The 20,068-nt window shown below is 46.9% G+C and overlaps 1 protein-coding gene across 1 annotated transcript in view; it reads left to right on the plus strand.

The window, feature by feature from the left end:
* AMHR2 (anti-Mullerian hormone receptor type 2) overlaps positions 1–20,068 on the plus strand; it is a 94,778-nt gene that overhangs the window by 11,147 nt on the left and 63,563 nt on the right. The window contains exon 3 of the mRNA XM_073546205.1: positions 14,967–15,104. Within this exon, the coding sequence (XP_073402306.1) occupies positions 14,967–15,104 (138 nt within the window). The remainder of the gene's footprint in view (positions 1–14,966; positions 15,105–20,068) is intronic.

Genomic DNA, 20,068 nt, shown 5'->3' on the forward strand with positions numbered 1-20,068 from the left:
CCATACTCGCTGCTCTTACAGGAGTCAGGGCTCCTAAGATAAAATAAGCTGTATCCAGGACTCTTACAATTGAGAACCCATAGTCTCACTGCCTCACAGTAGATAATCACCCTCTGTGATGGGAAGGAGCCTACTTTCCTCTGGCTATAGAGTATGGTTCCTCCCACCATTGCAGTCTTGGTGTATAAATATCACTGAGAAGATTGACTTTTTAGGATAAATATAATAAGTTGACGTATATGTAATGGCTGGACTAATGACTCGTACAGAGGCAGTTTCCCATAATCTCTCGTGTCAGAGGATTTTTACCAGCAACCCCACCACCACCACCACCACTTACTTTAATCGATTCCAGAGTCCAGACTCCCTGTGCCTAACATCAGTAAAACAGGAGTGGTGATCCACATTTCCCTTGCAGCGCTTCTAATGAGAAGCCCAACATTGGAAATGGCAGGGGATATTACCTGCCAGATGGAGTATTTCCTTAGTTTCAATAATATCCAACCCTTACTTGGGGTTTAGAAATCTAAGGATTTGGAATAGACATGATCTCCTGGATGGTGTCACGTCGCAGCCAGACTCAGGGCCTGCTGTTCCAGCGTCGGCCACTAGGAGGCGCCGGACATCACTGCCAGACTCAGGGCCTGCAGTTCCGGTCTCGGCCACTCGGGGGCGCCGGACCGTCACGTCGCCGTCGGACTCGGGGCCTGCTGTTCCAGCGTCTGCCACTAGGAGGCGCCGGACGTCACTGCCAGACTCAGGGCCTGCAGTTCCGGTCTCGGCCACTCGGGGGCGCCGGACCGTCACATCGCCGTCGGACTCGGGGACGGCTATTCCTGCCTCAGCCACTGGGAGGCGCCGTGGTTCGCTCCAGGGTGAGGGTGGTGGGAGAGAGGGGGCTCCTGCACAGGCATCTGGTGGGCGCAGGCTCCGCCCCTCTGTCAGTCATGTAGGGCTTACTGCATGTCCATCTGGCCTGGTCCGGGGGTGGTCCTGGTTACATCATCGGGCCGGGAACCTGTGAGGGAGGACCTGATCCCTCAAATACCTGGGGACTGGTCTTGCAAGCCGCCGGATATATTCTTGGTTCCCCTGTGTGTTACTGTGTGAATTTCTATAGTGTATACTCTGACCTCAGCCTGGATTCTTGACCATTCTATTGCCTGCCGTTTTTGTACCTCCGCCTCTCTTCCGACTTTTTGATGCTGACCTTTGCTTGGATTCCTGACTCTCCTTCTGCCTGCTGATTTTGTACCTCGCTGCCCTCCTGGTTTTACTGACCCTGGCCTGGACTTTTGACTCTCCCTCTGTCTGCTGATTTTGTGCCTCTGCGGCGCCCTGGTCTCAGACTCCTGCATCCTGACCTTGATTACGGGTTTTAGTTTTGACCCCTTGGTGGCCGTCCTGCTCTGGTCCACTGCTAATCTAGACAGCTACCTCCTGGGCCTTGCTACAATTCCAGATCCCTGTATAGGGGTTAAGGGTCTCGGGGTTACTCGGGGTGCTGTCCCCACTGCAGCCCAGATTCGCAGACGGCCTCCACATTATATCCGGCCCAAAAAAGAACTGCTTTTTGTGTATATTTCCATCATATATAAAAGCAGTCTCCTGATTTTTTTTTTTTCCCCTGAGCTGATTACCTGGCCTACACCTGCTCCAGTGCACAGTCTGAAGGAATACTCCCATCTTCCTATACCATCATGCTGCAGCCTGGAGGCTTCAAGGGAAATGCTGAGCGTCAGAAATCCACATTCCTGGGACGTCTGCCTCTGGGCAGCTCTGGTCGTGCTGTCCCAGAGGCTCAGGTATTGCCCGCAAATGTGGCTAAACTTTTGTTACCCGTTTCTCTCTTATTTTCAAAGAAATCTTTGTGTGTGAAGGCCTATGTGGATTGTGGTTCCGCAGGCAACTTCATAGATTTTTTGCTTGCAAGGAAACTTGGTGTACCTCTTTTAAGGCTTAATGCTCCTATTCAAACCACGGCGATTAATGGTACATCCATTATCCAGGGTGGAGTGGAATTTGTTACTACAGAGATTGTTATGTCAGTGGGGGCATTACACACAGAACATATGTCATTTTTTGTTATTTCCAATTTATCACATGCAGTTGTGTTAGGTATGCCATGGTTGCGCCAGCATAATCCTATTATTGACTGGCACCAAGGGGATATCGTGCGCTGGAGTCCACAGTGTCAGAATCACTGTATGTCGCTGTCAGTGAACCAAATTAAAATTAAAACACCCTTTATACCTTACGCATTAAGGGACTATGAGGACGTCTTTTCCATAGTGGAGTCTGAGAAATTACCGCCTCATAGAGAGTATGACTGTCCTATAGACTTGGTTCCAAGTGCTCGTCTCCCTAAGGGGAGAATATTTAACCTCTCTGGTCCTGAGCGTGTAGCCATGAAGGACTACATAGCGGACAGCTTGCAAAAAGGTTTTATTAGACCCTCCACTTCACCTGTAGGGGCTGGGTTTTTCTTTGTAGAAAAAAAAGATGGTGGACTCAGACCGTGTATTGATTATCGTGAGCTGAACGCGATTACTGTGAAAAATCAGTATCCGCTTCCACTCATCCCTGATCTGTTTAATCAGCTACTAGGAGCCCGTTGGTTCACTAAGCTTGATCTGCGGGGGGCTTACAATCTGGTTCGCATAAGAAATGGGGATGAGTGGAAAACAGCCTTTAACACACCTCTTGGTCATTTTGAGTACCTTGTGATGCCGTTTGGATTGAGTAACGCGCCCGTTTATTTGGATGACATCCTGATTTACTCCGCTGATGTTCTTACACACGTGCAACATGTCCGTGCTGTACTCCAGAGACTTAGAGAACATTCTCTATACGCCAAGTTGGAGAAATGTGTTTTTATGGCTGAGGAGGTACAATTTTTGGGGTACATGATTTCTGCTAAGGGGTTTCGCATGGATCCTGCCAAGATCCGACCCATTAGAGAATGGGTACAACCTAAAACTCTAAAAGCGCTGCAGCGATTCTTGGGATTTACTAATTACTACCGTAAATTCATCAAAGGCTTCTCTGAGATCGCCAAACCGCTCACGGATCTGACCCGGAAGGGGGCTGACGTGGTTAATTGGAAGCCAGAGGCACTTCAGGCATTTTCTGTTTTAAAGGAGTGTTTTTCTGCCAACCCAATATTAATTCAGCCTGATCTAGATCGCCCCTTTGTGGTAGAGGTTGATGCCTCTGAGGTTGGGGTAGGTGCAGTGCTTTCCCAAGGCACTGCCTCTCTCACTCAACTCCGCCCATGTGCCTTCTTTTCCCGAAAATTCTCCCCTACTGAGAAAAATTATGATATAGGGAATCGGGAATTGTTGGCCATAAAGTGGGCCTTCGAAGAATGGCGCCACTTTCTCGAAGGTGCTAAACACAAGGTTACCGTGATCACAGATCACAAGAACCTGACCTACTTGGAGTCTGCTAAAAGACTGAATCCTAGGCAGGCCAGGTGGGCCTTATTTTTCTCAAGGTTTAACTTTGTGATCACGTTTCGTCCAGGGACGAAAAATGTAAGGGCTGACGCCCTCTCTCGAAGTTTCTGCCCCTCACAGGCTGAGGACTCGGAACCAGTCCCAATACTGGCCAATGGGATCGTCGTGTCGGCCATGTCTCTGGACCTTCTGGAGGAGATCCGTAGATCCTCAGAACAAGTCCCGGACACGACGCCCCCCCAGAAATTGTTCGTTCCGGCCCCGTTGCGTCTACAAGTTATGAAAGAGTCGCATGACTCTGTCCTGGCAGGCCATCCTGGTGTTAATAATACAGCCAGACTAGTGACCAGGAATTTTTGGTGGCCGACGGTGGTTAAGGACTGCAAGGATTACGTACTGGCTTGCGAAACTTGTGCTCGTGCTAAGTCCCCCCATAATCGGCCTGCCGGCTGGCTCCAGTCCTTGCCTGCCCCAGAGAGTCCATGGACCCACATCTCCATGGACTTCATTACTGACCTGCCACCCTCAGAAGGGAAGACATGCATCTGGGTGGTGGTAGACAGGTTCAGTAAGCAGTGCCATTTTGTTCCCCTGTCTGGACTACCTAATGCAGAAACGCTGAGTAAATTGTTCGTTATTCATGTAATACGACTGCATGGCGCCCCGGTGAATATCGTGTCCGACCGAGGAACCCAGTTCGTTTCTAAATTCTGGAGGGCGTTCTGCAAACGGATTGGCGTTGAATTATCCTTCTCCTCCGCTTACCACCCTGAGACCAATGGTCAAACTGAGCGCACTAACCAGGGCCTAGAGCAGTATCTCCGCTGTTATGTTTCGGAACATCAATCTGATTGGGTGGAACATCTCCCGTTAGCCGAATTCGCCCTAAATAACCAATACCAAGAATCCATCAAAACCACCCCGTTCTTCTGTAATCTTGGTTTACACCCACGTTTTGGTTCATTTTCGGCTAAGATGTCGGACCTCCCGGGGGTAGAGAAATCCATACATCACTTAAGGACCATCTGGTCAGAGTTGAACTCAAACTTGAAAGGCTCCCAAGTCAGACAGGCTTCGGCGGCAAATAAACGGCGGTCCAAGGGGCCGCACCTGGGAGTTGGGGACAAAGTTTGGCTGTCTACCAAGAACATTAAACTTAAGGTACCATCTGCCAAACTAGGCCCCAGATTTATTGGTCCCTATGAGATTTTGGAGGTAATTAACCCGGTAGCCTTTCGCTTAAAGCTCCCTCAGTCCTTCAAAATACCCAACGTTTTCCACAAATCCCTCCTAAAAACGTACCGCTCCCCAATTCAACCTGTCCAGTCCCCTCCTCCTCCAGTTTTGGTCAAGGGTACCTTGGAGTACGAAGTCCAAGGTATCCTTGATTCCCGATTAGTGAGAGGGTCCGTGCAATACTTAGTGCATTGGAAGGGCTACGGCCCAGAGGAGAGGTCCTGGGTCCCCGCTGGTGACATCCATGCCAAGGGGTTAATTAGAAGATTTCACCTCCTTCACCCGGACAAACCGGGTTTTGAGGGTCCGGAGGCCCCTCTTAGAAGGGGGGGTACTGTCACGTCGCAGCCAGACTCAGGGCCTGCTGTTCCGGCGTCGGCCACTAGGAGGCGCCGGACGTCACTGCCAGACTCAGGGCCTGCAGTTCTGGTCTCGGCCACTCGGGGGCGCCGGACCGTCACGTCGCCGTCGGACTCGGGGCCTGCTGTTCCAGCGTCTGCCACTAGGAGGCGCCGGACGTCACTGCCAGACTCAGGGCCTGCAGTTCCGGTCTCGGCCACTCGGGGGCGCCGGACCGTCACATCGCCGTCGGACTCGGGGACGGCTATTCCTGCCTCAGCCACTGGGAGGCGCCGTGGTTCGCTCCAGGGTGAGGGTGGTGGCAGAGAGGGGGCTCCTGCACAGGCATCTGGTGGGCGCAGGCTCCGCCCCTCTGTCAGTCATGTAGGGCTTACTGCATGTCCATCTGGCCTGGTCCGGGGGCGGTCCTGGTTACATCATCGGGCCGAGAACCTGTGAGGGAGGACCTGATCCCTCAAATACCTGGGGACTGGTCTTGCAAGCCGCCGGATATATTCTTGGTTCCCCTGCGTGTTACTGTGTGAATTTCTATAGTGTATACTCTGACCTCAGCCTGGATTCTTGACCATTCTATTGCCTGCCGTTTTTGTACCTCCGCCTCTCTTCCGACTTTTTGATGCTGACCTTTGCTTGGATTCCTGACTCTCCTTCTGCCTGCTGATTCTGTACCTCGCTGCCCTCCTGGTTTTACTGACCCTGGCCTGGACTTTTGACTCTCCCTCTGTCTGCTGATTTTGTGCCTCTGCGGCGCCCTGGTCTCAGACTCCTGCATCCTGACCTTGATTACGGGTTTTAGTTTTGACCCCTTGGTGGCCGTCCTGCTCTGGTCCACTGCTAATCTAGACAGCTACCTCCTGGGCCTTGCTACAATTCCAGATCCCTGTATAGGGGTTAAGGGTCTCGGGGTTACTCGGGGTGCTGTCCCCACTGCAGCCCAGATTCGCAGACGGCCGTCACAGATGGGTAAAGTATGTGCGTCCCAATGCTCTTCCCATTATCCATGTACTAACTGTTATTGGTTTGGTCTTCCAGCAGTCCAGGGTCTCTGTACTGCAGGTCTCCTTGTAGTATGGTAAGCGGGTCTGTAACCAAAGTTTAATCTGAGCCCAGGAGGACCGATGAAGGAACAGTCCTGTGTTAAGTACATTTAAGTCCTCATTGTATTGTGGCTGCGGTTATCACCATACTTTTACTGGGCAATAAGGTTTTTTGAACCTATTCTATGGCTGCAGTGTTTATAAGTATATATCACAATAACTGTAATTCACTGCGGTTCATTATTGGCATTGGGGTGCAACAGGTGTGTTTCATTTTCTGTTTCTGCTGCATACCTTGTTTACCACATTCATACTGAGTTTGGCCATCAGACACTCACTACGGTGTTTATCTTTGCGGATTTCTTTTGATATCTATATTTCTTTTGATCTTTCAGATCATTTCTATAGCTAGCTTGGTTCTTGCCTGTGACTTTGGTCCTTGGGTTTCTGTACCCACCCTGGGACCTTTGCTTTGGTATTCTCCATGGTGCTGTCCGGAAGGACGTAATAGAAAAAAGGGAATTAGACCCACTGGTAATTCTTTCCAGGTAGTCCCTCAGGACAGCACCCTTACTTCCCTCCCTTATGTTTGTCTTTAGGCTTACTCAAGATCGATCTTCCGGCAGATAGTTCATCCATCAGGTCGCCATGGCACGAGATTGAGATGAAGCAGTTAAAAGGTCTTAAATACGCGTTTGTAAGGGTGCGTTTAGACCATTTCTCCTTCGCCTCTTTGGGGGACACAGATACTGTGGGTGTATGCTTCTGCCGCTAGGAGACTGACACTAAGTGAAAAAAAGAGGTTAAGCTCCTCCTCCGCCGTATACACCCTTGCCCCTATTGTGGGCGGAAATCAGTTTTTTGCTTAGTGTCCATGGAGGCACACGTCTGTTTTTTTTCTCCAGACTTTTTTAATCTTTTTCCATGAAGATGTGACAGGGGCAACGGATCCTATTGAAAGGGTCCGATTTCCCCAAACCAACAACGGGCGAGCACGTGCGAGTGTCTCTCCATGTATCCTCTCCCGCGTCGTGGGACACAATGCCGGACTTAGCCCTCACCACCCCTAGGTATTGAAACCATGGGCTGTACAGAGGCACAAGACTAGTCCGTGCGGCCCCCACTGCTCCACCATTGCTTAGACTGCGGTGCTGCAAGGTGGCGGACGGTCCCTCTCCTCACCCCCTGAAGGGGTTAGATGGAGCTAGGGTGCCTGCACCGTCCTATTTTATCAAGGCCCCCTCACATACCTGCACTCAGGCTGAAAAAGATCATCGGTGAGGAGAGGGTCTGGGAGGGCTCCTGCAAAGATCTCAGGGCTGGAGCCCCCAGCCGGCGGAAGCCACCGGCCATGCAAGGCTGAGGGTGGCTGGATCCGTCAGGCGGCGCTGTGCAGTTAGTGGCGCCATTTTTTTGTGTACTGCGCCCCCCCCCCCCCGGTCGGGTAGGGGAAAAATTGAGGCCGGAGCTAGGCCGCGGCCGGAAGTCCTGCCCCTGGGGCCGCGCGTCACTTCCGGCAGCCTGCACCGCACTGGGCGGCGGCAAAGAAATTTAGGCCCCGGCTTCGGAGCTCGGCTAGGCCGCAGAACGGAAGCACGGCCCCTAGAGCGATTTTACATGCTGGCTCACTCCCACAGCTGGTGGCGCGCGATTTGAAGGAAGCAGACAGGACGGGGGGGGCGCAGGACTGGGGAAAGTGCTGTCAGAGAGGCCACGCTACAGGGAAAACGAGGTGCTACCTCCTCCCCACATCCCAAGCAGTGGACATATACAGCATGTCCGAAAAGGCAAAGACTCACACGTTCTTTTTCGCTGCATGCATCTCTTGTCGGGCTGCGTTTCCACGGGCGCAGAGCAAGCGATTATGCAAAGCCTGTGAATCCGAACGCGCCCAGGAGCCCTCCCCTGCGACCGTGACCAATGTGTCAAATCCCCCGGAGTGGGCCCTATCACTCTCACAGTCCATGGCGTCGCTTACGAGAGCAATAAAGTCCCTTCAAGCCCCAGATAGGGGCAGGGACAATGGCTCGCCGGCCTTAGAGGGAACCTCCACCTTACAAAAGCCTCCGGCCTGCAGGGGCCGCTCTCACTCCAGGCAGACCCGGAGGAAACGAATCCACACGGTGTCGCCCAGTCCATCCGGTGCCTTGGCCTCCGTAAGCTCTGCTTCTTGCTCCCCGTCACCAGTGGTTGATAGCGAGCAGACCTCAGATTGCGACTCAGAGGAGCCCCTTGACCTGGACACTCCAGGGTCACGTGAAACAGTGGACAGCCTCATTGAAGCCGTCAATCAGACCCTGGGGATTGAGGATGATCCCGCAGCGGCTACAGGGCATAAAGTGGCATTTAAGCAAGTGAAGCGCCCACACAGAATTTTTGCCTCTCACCCGGGGTTTGAGGACATAGTGCAGCGGCACAGAGAACGTCCAGATAGGCATTTCTCGGGTCAAAAGGCACTGGAAACAAGAATTGACCATTCAGTTTGGTACTATGAATTATGGCATCATCGATTTTTATGGAATATTTTTTCATCTTTGATATTTTCCCTACTGTTTATATTGGTTACCTGATTGATGTAATCCATGAAATTGCATTACCCTTTTGATATATTTAAAGGTGTATATATATTTCTTGCTGATTGTCTGCGTTTCCACCATTTTTAGGATACATTGTTCACATGCTGCAGTTTTTGAAGTGCAGTTTCCATGTCATTAGCGCATTATTATTTTTTCTTCTTTATTTTTAGTATTTGCATTGATCTTTGTATTATATGTGATTCTGTGCATGGACACTGCTGCAAGGTACTGGCGCTCTATTATCACTTTATTTTTCCAGGTTGATAGTATAAGTTTATGTTATGGAGCACTGATGTCATTCTTGGGTGCTAGGCTATGTGAGGAGAAAGAGTTAAAAACCGCCCTCCCCCTCCCTGCCTGGCTTAGGCTGAGTGCAGACGGAGTTTTGAGCCCTGCGGATTTTTCCGTGCAGAATGGAAGAAAACCGCAGGTCAAATGACCTGCATTTTTCCTGCGGATTTCTTCCATTTTTCACGCGGTTTTCATGCGGTTTTTGTGCGGTTTTCCATTGCGGTCTTCCCCCTGCGGATTTGGTAACAGGGGAGATAGAAAACCGCACAAAAGAAGTAACATGCTGCGGATTTTGTACCGCAGGAAAACCGCGCGGAAAAATCCGCAGCGTCTGCACAGCGTTTTTTTTTTTTCATTCATTTTAAAGGTACTGTACATCACAATGCGGATATGCAACGTTTCTGCGCGGTAAAATCCGCTGCGAAAACGCTGCAAATCTGCATCGTGTGCACATGGCCTTACAGAGCAGCAGCATTGTTACATGTGGGGCACTTCCTGGCTCCTGGTCTCTGGCTTCTGAACAGCTAGCGTCTTGTTCACAATCTGTCAGGAATACTATGCCATCTACTGCGCAGGCGTCATGACTCATTCTGGACTCAGGTTATCTTCATCACACAGCTGACGCGGCACTCAGGTGTCGACGTGCACTGTAGTGATTACAATTGCAATTGTACTGTAAAGGGGACTTGATATTATTCCTGGCTACTTCCCCTGACGAAGCTGCAGGTTAGCAGCGACACGCGTTGGGCTCTGTGGGCAGTGTGAGTATGCTTAGGTAATTTTTATGTGATCCAGCAATTGCCTTCCCTCATCTATGGACTTGCATGGTAATCTTTTCGGTTCGGTTCTAGGCCCCCTCCTCTTCTCCTTGTACACTGCCCCTATTGGTCAAACAATCAGTAGATTTGGTTTCCAGTACCATCTCTATGCTGATGACACCCAATTATACGCTTCTTCTCCTGACATCACGCCAGCCTTTCTAGAAAACACTGGCGATTGTCTAAACGCGGTGTCTAATATCATGTCCTCACTATATCTGAAACTGAACCTGTCAAAGACTGAACTCCTTGTGTTTCCTCCCGCTACTAATGTACCTACACCCGACATTGCCATTTCCGTCTGTGGTTCCACTATTACTCCCCAGCAACATGCCCGCTGTCTTGGGGTCATACTTGATTCCGAGCTTTCCTTTGCCCCCCACATTCGATCACTGGCTCGCTCTTGTCATCTGCACCTCAAAAACATTTCTAGAATTCGACCTTTTCTTACTTTTGACTCTGCAAAAACTCTTACTGTTTCTCTTATTCATTCTCGTCTCGACTATTGTAACTCTCTTCTAATCGGTCTCCCTCTTACAAAACTCTCCCCTCTCCAATCTGTCTTGAATGCTGCAGCCAGGATCATATTCCTCACCAATCGTTACACCGATGCCTCTACCTTGTGCCAGTCATTACACTGGCTACCCATCCACTCCAGAATTCAGTATAAACTTATTACCCTCACCCACAAAGCCCTCCATGGCTCAGCACCACCCTACATCTCCTCCCTTGTTTCAGTATACCACCCTACCCGCGCCCTCCGTTCTGCTGATGACCTGAGGTTAGTATCCTCAATAGTCAGAACCTCCCACTCCCGTCTCCAAGACTTTACACGTGCCGCGCCAATTCTTTGGAATGCACTTCCCAGGTCAATACGATTAGTCCCCAATCCCCACAATTTTAAGCGTGTCCTGAAAACGCATTTATTCAGACTGGACTATCGCCTCAACACATTAACCTAACCTATCCCTGTGTGGCAGAGCCAAAAGTTTTACCATAACCAGGTTCCCAGCATCATGTTCCCACATGCTTTATGCATCCATTAGCCCTCTGTGTCTGTACTGTTACACACTTAACATTATGGCTGGTCCATACAATCAGGGCAACTGTTACCACCCACCTTTCGTGTCTACCTCTTTCCTCATAGACTGTAAGCTTGCGAGCAGGGCCCTCACTCCTCTTGGTATTTGTTATAATCTACTGTATGTGATTATTGTTATGCTGTAATGTCTATTGTCTGTACAAATCCCCTCTGAAATGTAAAGTGCTGCGGAATATGTCGGCGCTATAAAAATAAAATTTATTATTATTATTATCTTTTGGATTGTTTACATACCTACAAGTGACTATTAGACTGATCAGACTTTACTGCTGCAAATTGTCCATATGTTTATACTAAACATTTTATGCATATTATACGGTGATAGGGGGCATTGTTCTGAATGCATATTTTGAAACACTTATTTATATAAACATTTCTTCTTTTGTATACTGCATATGTTCTCCACCTGCCCAATTTTGTTTCATTTGTGGTTTTTAATTGTTTTTATTGTACACATGGATCTCTCTAGCTATTGTATGTCAATAAAAGCCTTTTTTCACATGGACATCCTGCTGTTGTGCACATGTTATCCTGTGTCTCTTTTCTCCCTCTTTTTCATTTAATCTACTTGGCACAATGTTGCACCCAGTTATCATATTCATGTCATATTTTCCGTGGTGCCCACCTATATACTGTACATGTTTATCATCACTTCTATCAGGCGGGTTTCAGAACTGGCAACCCTATCCTGCCAAGCCCCGTTCCTCACTTTCCATAAGGATAAGGTGGTGCTCAGACCAGCCCCTCCTTTTCTGCCAAAAGTCATGTCCTCTTTTCACATTAATGAAGATGTTGTCTTGCCTTCATTTTGTCGTGCACCGTGTGGAAAAGGCTCTTCACACGTTAGACCTGGTAAGAGCCCTCCGGAGGTACATGTCGAGGACGGCACCCTTTCGTCAGACGGACATGCTGTTCGTGCTCCCCGAAGGGCGCAGGAAGGGACTCGCTGCCTCAAAATCGACCATAGCCAGATGGATTCGTTTGGCTATTCAGGAGTCCTACCGCATTAGAGGCACGCCGATTCCAGCAGGGATCAGAGCGCACTCTACTCGGGCAGTGGGCGCCTCTTGGGCGCTTCGGCACCAGGTTTCGACAGAACAGGTTTGCAAGGCAGCAACCTGGTCCAGCCAGCACACATTTGCCAAACATTATAATATCCATGCTCAGGCCTCGGCGGATGCGAGCCTGGGTAGAAGGATTCTCCAAGCAGCGGTGGCGCACCTTTAAACAAGAGGTGCATGTAGCTTGGATCGTTGAGCCAATCTCCCACCCAGGGACTGCTTTAGGACGTCCCACAGTATCTGTGTCCCCCAATAAGGCGAAGGAGAAACATGGATTTTTGTGATAACTCACAGTAAAATCCTTTTCTCCGAGACGCTCATTGGGGGACACAGCACCCACCCTATTAGCCAGTTGGCTCTTGTTTTGTTTAAATTAATATGCATTTACTAATTTGATATAAGGGTGGTGTTTTGGACATGTTGTACCTGTATTAAGGATGATTTTGTAGTCCTCCTTCTGCTTTGGCACAAAACTTATTTCCACCCGCAATAGGGGCGAGGGTGTATACGGCGGACAAGGAGCTAACCTCTTTTTTTTCACTTAGTGTCAGCCTCCTAGCGACAGAAGCAGACACCCACAGCATCTGTGTCCCCCAATGAGCGTCTCGGAGAAAAGGATTTTACGGTGAGTTATCACAAAAATCCATGTTTCCTTCCATCCTTCTGTGATACATTGAAAAAACACTGGAGGGTGGAGGAGGGAGGGGTCTTTTAACCTCTCCTTGATCCTATCCCGCTATAGGTCAAGGAAGGACTACCTCCATGGTGCTGTCCTGAGGGACTACCTGGAAACAGAATTACCGGTAGGTATAATTCCCTTTTTCACACAGGGACCTATAGGTTTGGATTTCTTTTTTCCTTAATAATAAAAAATCTTAATTTAAAAACTGCATTTTGTGTTTACTTGTGTTATCTCATCCCGGTACCTAATGGCAGTCAGGATAGCCCTGGCTAGAACATGGAGGACTGTACGGCCCTCCAGACAAATGCCTCACCACACCATTACTAACCCACTGCCAAACCGGTCATGCTGGAAGATGTGGCAGGCACCAGAACTTTCTCTATGGCATCTCCAGACTCTGTCACATGTGCTCAGTGTGAAGCTGCTCTCAACCGTGAAGAGCACAGGGCGCCAATGTCGAATCTGCCAATCTGGGTGTTCTCTGGCAAATGCCAATCGCCCTGCACTTCTGAACGTCAGGCCCTCATACCACCCTCATGGAGTCTGTTTCTGACACTTTGAACAGACACATGGATGTTAGTGGACTGCTGGAGGTCCTTTTTTAGGGTTCTGGCATTGTTACTCCTTGCACAAAGGAGGAGGTAGCAGATGTACTGCTGGGTTCTTGCCCTGCGACAGCCCCCTCCATGTCTCAAGGTATACTGGCCTGTCTCCGAGTTTCTGCTCCATGCTGTGGACACTATGCTGACAGACACAGCTACCTTTCTGTGGAGCTACCCTTTTTGCCACAGCTCGCATTGAAAGGGCGGCACGGTGGCTCAGTGGTTAGCACTGCAACCTTGCAACGCTGGAGTCCTGGGTTCAAATCCCACCAAGGACAACATCTGCAATGAGTTTGTATGTTCTCCCCATGTTTGCGTGGGTTTCCTCCAGGTTCTCCGGTTTCCTCCCACACTCCAAAAACATACTGATAGGGAATCTAGATTGTGAGCCCCATCGGGGACAGTGATGATAATGTGTGCAAACTGTAAAGCGCTGCAGAATATGTTAGCGCTATATAAAAATAAAGATTATTATTATGTGCCGTCATGGATGAGCTGCTCTACCTGAGCAACTTCTGTGGGTTGTAGACACCACCTCATGGGTGAGAGCAATGGCAAAATACAAAAGTGACCAAAACAACAGCCAAAAAGGATGAGAACAGAGAATTGGTCTGTGGTCACCCCCTGCAGGATCACTTTATTTATAGGGGATATCTTGCTCATTGCTTATCATTTCTACCTGTTGTCTGTTCCATTTGCACAACAGCAGGAGAAATTGATTCACAATCAGTTTTGCTTCATAACAGGATGATTTCACAGAAGTGTGATTGGCTTGGAGTTACAGGTGCTTCTCACAAAATTAGATCATCAAAAAGTTACGGTAATTTATTTCAATTCTTCACTACAAAAAGTGAAACTCATATATTAGAGTCATTACAAACAGTTATCTATTTCAAGTATTTATTTCTGTTAATGTTGATGATTATGGCTTAGAGCCAATGAAAACCCAAAAGTCATTATTGCAGTACATTAGAATAATTAACAAAAAACACCTGCAAAGGCTTCCTGAGCATTTAAAAAGTTCCCTTAGGGTACGTGCACACGCTGCGGATTCCGCTGCGTTTCCGCAGCGGTTTTGGCCGCTGCGGACCCGCAGCAGTTTTAGCTGCGGTGTACAGTACCATTCAAATGAATGGGAAAAAAAAAACGCTGTGCCGACGCTGCGGAAAAATCCGCGCGGATTTGCTGCGGTTTTGAATCCGCAGAAAGAACTGCATGTCAATTCTTTCTGAGGAAACCGCTGCGGGTTCCTATCTCCACCATTGTGGAGATAGTGAATCCGCAGGACCAAACCGCAGGCAAAACCGCAGATAATCCGCAGGTCTTTTGACCTGCGGATTATCTGCGGTTTTTGCAAAATCCGTGCGGATTAATCCGCAGCGGATTCCGCAGCGTGTGCACACACCCTAAGTCTGTTTCAGTAGGCTACACAAACATGGGGAAGACTGCTGACTTGACAGATGTCCAGAAGGCAGTCATTGACACACAGAAGATGAGTACACCACTCTAAGGTACATTTGCACAGGTATTCATTAGAAGGCCCATTTGTGCTTATTGGCAGGCAGGCCCTAAAATCATTGTTTTTTGAAGCACATCGCCCCATGTAAACAGAGAATGTCCTGTTGACAAGAAGCATAATGATTAGAAGCCCAACAATCATTACTACTATATAGTGTGCTGCTCTTCTCAGTTGTCGTGTATATTGAGGTATTGACTCCAAATTACTTTCTTCTTATTTTGCAGGCTGTTTCCCTGAAAGAAAACAAAAAATATGCAGATCTGAAATTTGTCTACCCAACTACCGGCAAGGCAAATACCAATGTTATTGTTCTTCAGACATGTGTAATGCCAACATCAGCTTTTCTCACCAGCACATTCCTTGTGAGTACATTTATATATTGTGCGAGTGCAAGGCCTGTTGGGATTATATCTTCCTGCTCTGTATTTTGCTTTTATCCGTTACCATCCCAAACACCACAAAAATATATTTTGACAATATTTCACCCCTCTGTTTCACCTTATAAGCTCTTCCCCATTGTTACACTCTCTGGGTTCCAACAAGCAGAGACATATGGCGTTGTTTGCCTGGCCTTTGCACCAGCAGCAAGCTTTGTGGGTAACAACTTACTTTCTAGCAAAAATAATTGCACTGCAAGGTTTAGAAAAAAAAACAAAATCTAGAGATCGATAAACTTAAAATCAGACACATGCCTATATGTTAAGGCACATTTAGACTGGACAACTATCAGGAACACTCATTTCCGAATCCGCAAGTGTAAACAGGTTGCCAATCACTCGATGAAAGAATAAATCACTTGTTCATCGATTGAAATTATTCTTAAGGCTGGTTTCACACTTGCGTTTTTTGAGCTGTATTTTAGTGCTAAAAAACGCATGCTCTTTTTTTCCTATATTTTGCATGGGATGCGCTTATGTGTGCATACACATGCGTTTGTATGCGTTTTTACGAGCATGCGTTTTTTGTGGTGTGCGCTCGGGCGCACAAAATGCATCCTGTTGCATTTTGTGCGCTCGGGCGCACAAAATGCATCCTGTTGCATTTTTTGGGCGTCCGACTTGCCTCAAAAAAATGCATGCGCGCAATGCGTTTTTTTACAGCAAGAGACTCATTGTAAGTCTATGGGTGCGCATACGTGCGCATTGGCATGCTCATGTATGCGTTTTTTTGCGCATGCGTTTTTTTGTTGACCATTGGTTAGACAAAGGAAATTAGGGGTTTGGGTTAGAGTTAGGGTTAGTTAAGGGGGGTTAGGGTTTGGGTTAATATGGTTTGGTTAAGGGTTAGGGTTAGTAGGGTTTGGTTAAGGGTTAGGGTTAGTATGGTTTGGTTAAGGGTTAGTATGGTTTGGTTAAGGGTTAGGGTTAGTAAAGTCATGGTTTGGGTTAGTGTTAATCCTAACCCTATCTTGATTTTTTTGGTGAGGCCAACTAATGCTGGAAAAAAAATGCAAACTCGGTAAAAACGCACTAAAAACACATACAAACGCATAAAAACGCTGCGTTTTTTCCATGCTTTTTTTGCGGGAAAAACGCGCTGCAAAAAAAAGCAAGTGTGAAAGTAGCCTTAGCTCACCTAAGAATCATTGCGCTTGGTAGCACATCGTCTTGTGTTAACAGGACGTGCTGCCAAGAATGATGTCAGTCTTTGTGCACCGAACGATTCTGTTAGTGATCCTTCTGTGTGCACAAAAGTGTAGTAGGCCTGTCCAAACAGGCTAGTATATGAGATAAAACAGACCTCAGAATTAATCAATGGGATTATATAATCAGTAGTAACACCAGAAGCACCAAAAATAACCCCTAAAATTTAGCTTTTAATTCAATAACTAAAAACATTAGTGAAAATGACTAAAAGAAGGAATAGTAGAGGACGAAAATGAAGGGTAAAAAATATTTAGTTCTCTTCAGTTATCACATAATGGGCCACCAACTAAATTGCCCTAGTCAGCCCTAGTTTAACCCTTCCTAGCTGCGGAGGTTGGCACCCTAGTTGTAGACGATATGGCGCCCCCGCTCAACGTCGGTATCCCTAATGGCCCCTACGTCTCCCTACATATACAAAAAGGGACACAAAAAAAGGAACACACACACACTTATAATACCGAAAAAAATATATAAAGAGACATAAATGGTCTCATAGATAATACTAAATTGCTATGAACTTATCTCGTAGTATTTCTGATGGTATGAAAACCCCAAAAGGAACTTATATCGGAGTCAAAAAAATGATAGATGGGGTTAATATCAGGCAGCTTAGAGAAGGACTTATCTCGTAGTCACAAAAATGCTAATAAGCTGCAAATGGCAGACCCAATTACCAAATAGCAAAATTATTAAAAAACGGCTACAAGAAAATTCAATGAAAAGCACATATACTGATTTATTTGTCCGGAACCCCGGACAAACGTTGGAAAGTAGTACAAAAATTGTACATTAAAGGCAGTAAAAAAGAAAAAAAGCAGCCTATGTAGCACATACGGCGGCCGCATAATTGCTCAGTAGATTAAATCTGGATAGTACCACAGAGGGATCTGCCAAAAATAATGTACAACATTATACTTATCAGCCACTTGATGCATATGGAAACCCGACGCGTTTCCCCCTCTTAGTCCGCTGAGGGTTCATCAGGGGTCAAAAAGTGGGGTCTCATTACCTCTGGCCGAAAGAGCACACTGTAGTGCTCTTTCGGCCAGGAGTAATGAGACCCCACTTATGCTATGTGACTTTGTATGCATTGCTACTTGAATATCGGTGTACCACGCTGCATAATCTGAGATGAATATGGTAGCCTCATTTTTTCATTTATTTTTACATATGATTTTTGTTAGGTAGCACATTTTGGTGTGTTTTGTTCTACGCACTGATATTGGATTCGAGTTGAATATTGTATTCCTGTGAAATAGGGTGATTTTTACCCTCACTTGCAAGGTAACGGCCGCCGTATGTGCTACATAGGCTGCTTTTTTTCTTTTTTTACTGCCTTTAATGTACAATTTTTGTACTACTTTCCAACGTTTGTCCGGGGTTCTGGACAAATAAATCAGTATATGTGCTTTTCATTGAATTTTCTTGTAGCCGTTTTTTAATAATTTTGCTATTTGGTAATTGGGTCTGCCATTTGCAGCTTATTAGCATTTTTGTGACTACGAGATAAGTCCTTCTCTAAGCTGCCTGATATTAACCCCATCTATCATTTTTTTGACTCCGAGATACAGTGGGGCAAAAAAGTATTTAGTCAGTCAGCAATAGTGCAAGTTCCACCACTTAAAAAGATGAGAGGCGTCTGTAATTTACATCATAGGTAGACCTCAACTATGGGAGACAAACTGAGAAAAAAAAATCCAGAAAATCACATTGTCTGTTTTTTTTTCATTTTATTTGCATATTATGGTGGAAAATAAGTATTTGGTCAGAAACAAAATTTCATCTCAATACTTTGTGATATATCCTTTGTTGGCAATGACAGAGGTCAAACGTTTTCTGTAAGTCTTCACAAGGTTGCCACACACTGTTGTTGGTATGTTGGCCCATTCCTCCATGCAGATCTCCTCTAGAGCAGTGATGTTTTGGCTTTTCGCTTGGCAACACGGACTTTCAACTCCCTCCAAAGGTTTTCTATAGAGTTGAGATCTGGAGACTGGCTAGGCCACTCCAGGACCTTGAAATGCTTCTTACGAAGCCACTCCTTCATTGCCCTGGCGGTGTGCTTTGGATCATTGTCATGTTGAAAGACCCAGCCACGTTTCATCTTCAATGCCCTTGCTGATGGAAGGAGGTTTGCACTCAAAATCTCACGATACATGGCCCCATTCATTCTTTCATGTACCCGGATCAGTCGTCCTGGCCCCTTTGCAGAGAAACAGCCCCAAAGCATGATGTTTCCACCACCATGCTTTACAGTAGGTATGGTGTTTGATGGATGCAACTCAGTATTCTTTTTCCTCCAAACACGACAAGTTGTGTTTCTACCAAACAGTTCCAGTTTGGTTTCATCAGACCATAGGACATTCTCCCAAAATTCCTCTGGATCATCCAAATGCTCTCTAGCAAACTTCAGACGGGCCCGGACATGTACAGGCTTAAGCAGTGGGACACGTCTGGCACTGCAGGATCTGAGTCCATGGTGGCGTAGTGTGTTACTTATGGTAGGCCTTGTTACATTGGTCCCAGCTCTCTGCAGTTCATTCACTAGGTCCCCCCGCGTGGTTCTGGGATTTTTGCTCACCGTTCTTGTGATCATTCTGACCCCACGGGGTGGGATTTTGCGTGGAGCACCAGATCGAGGGAGATTATCAGTGGTCTTGTATGTCTTCCATTTTCTAATTATTGCTCCCACAGTTGATTTCTTCACTCCAAGCTGGTTGGCTATTGCAGATTCAGTCTTCCCAGCCTGGTGCAGGGCTACAATTTTGTTTCTGGTGTCCTTTGACAGCTCTTTGGTCTTCACCATAGTGGAGCTTGGAGTCAGACTGTTTGAGGGTGTGCACAGGTGTCTTTTTATACTGATAACAAGTTTAAGTAGGTGCCATTACTACAGGTAATGAGTGGAGGAAAGAGGAGACTCTTAAAGAAGAAGTTACAGGTCTGTGAGAGCCAGAAATCTTGATTGCTTGTTTCTGACCAAATACTTATTTTCCACCATAATATGCAAATAAAATGAAAAAAAACAGACAATGTGATTTTCTGGATTTTTTTTTTCTCAGTTTGTCTCCCATAGTTGAGGTCTGCCTATGATGTAAATTACAGACGCCTCTCATCTTTTTAAGTGGTGGAACTTGCACTATTGCTGACTGACTAAATACTTTTTTGCCCCACTGTAAGTTCCTTTTGGGGTTTTCATACCATCAGAAATACTACGAGATAAGTTCATAGCAATTTAGTATTATCTATGAAACCATTTGTCTCTTTATATATTTTTTTCGGTATTATAAGTGTGTGTGTGTTCCTTTTTTTGTGTCCCTTTTTGTATATGTGGGAGACGTAGGGGCCATTAGGGATACCGACGTTGAGCGGGGGCGCCATATCGTCTACAACTAGGGTGCCAACCTCCGCGGCTAGGAAGGGTTAAACTAGGGCTGACTAGGGCAATTTAGTTGGTGGCCCATTATGTGATAACTGAAGAGAACTAAATATTTTTTACCCTTCATTTTTGTCCTCTACTATTCCTTCTTTTAGTCATTTTCACTAATGTTTTTAGTTATTGAATTAAAAGCTAAATTTTAGGGGTTATTTTTGGTGCTTCTGGTGTTACTAGTATATGAGATAGCCCGATCACAGCTGTTATACTGTAATGACCGGAGGTCCGAATAAGATCCAGTGGGTCA

The sequence above is a fragment of the Dendrobates tinctorius genome, unplaced genomic scaffold (genome assembly GCF_039654945.1).
Source record: "Dendrobates tinctorius isolate UK_male_01 unplaced genomic scaffold, ASM3965494v1 ptg000145l, whole genome shotgun sequence".
Classification (NCBI taxonomy): Eukaryota; Metazoa; Chordata; class Amphibia; order Anura; family Dendrobatidae; genus Dendrobates; species Dendrobates tinctorius.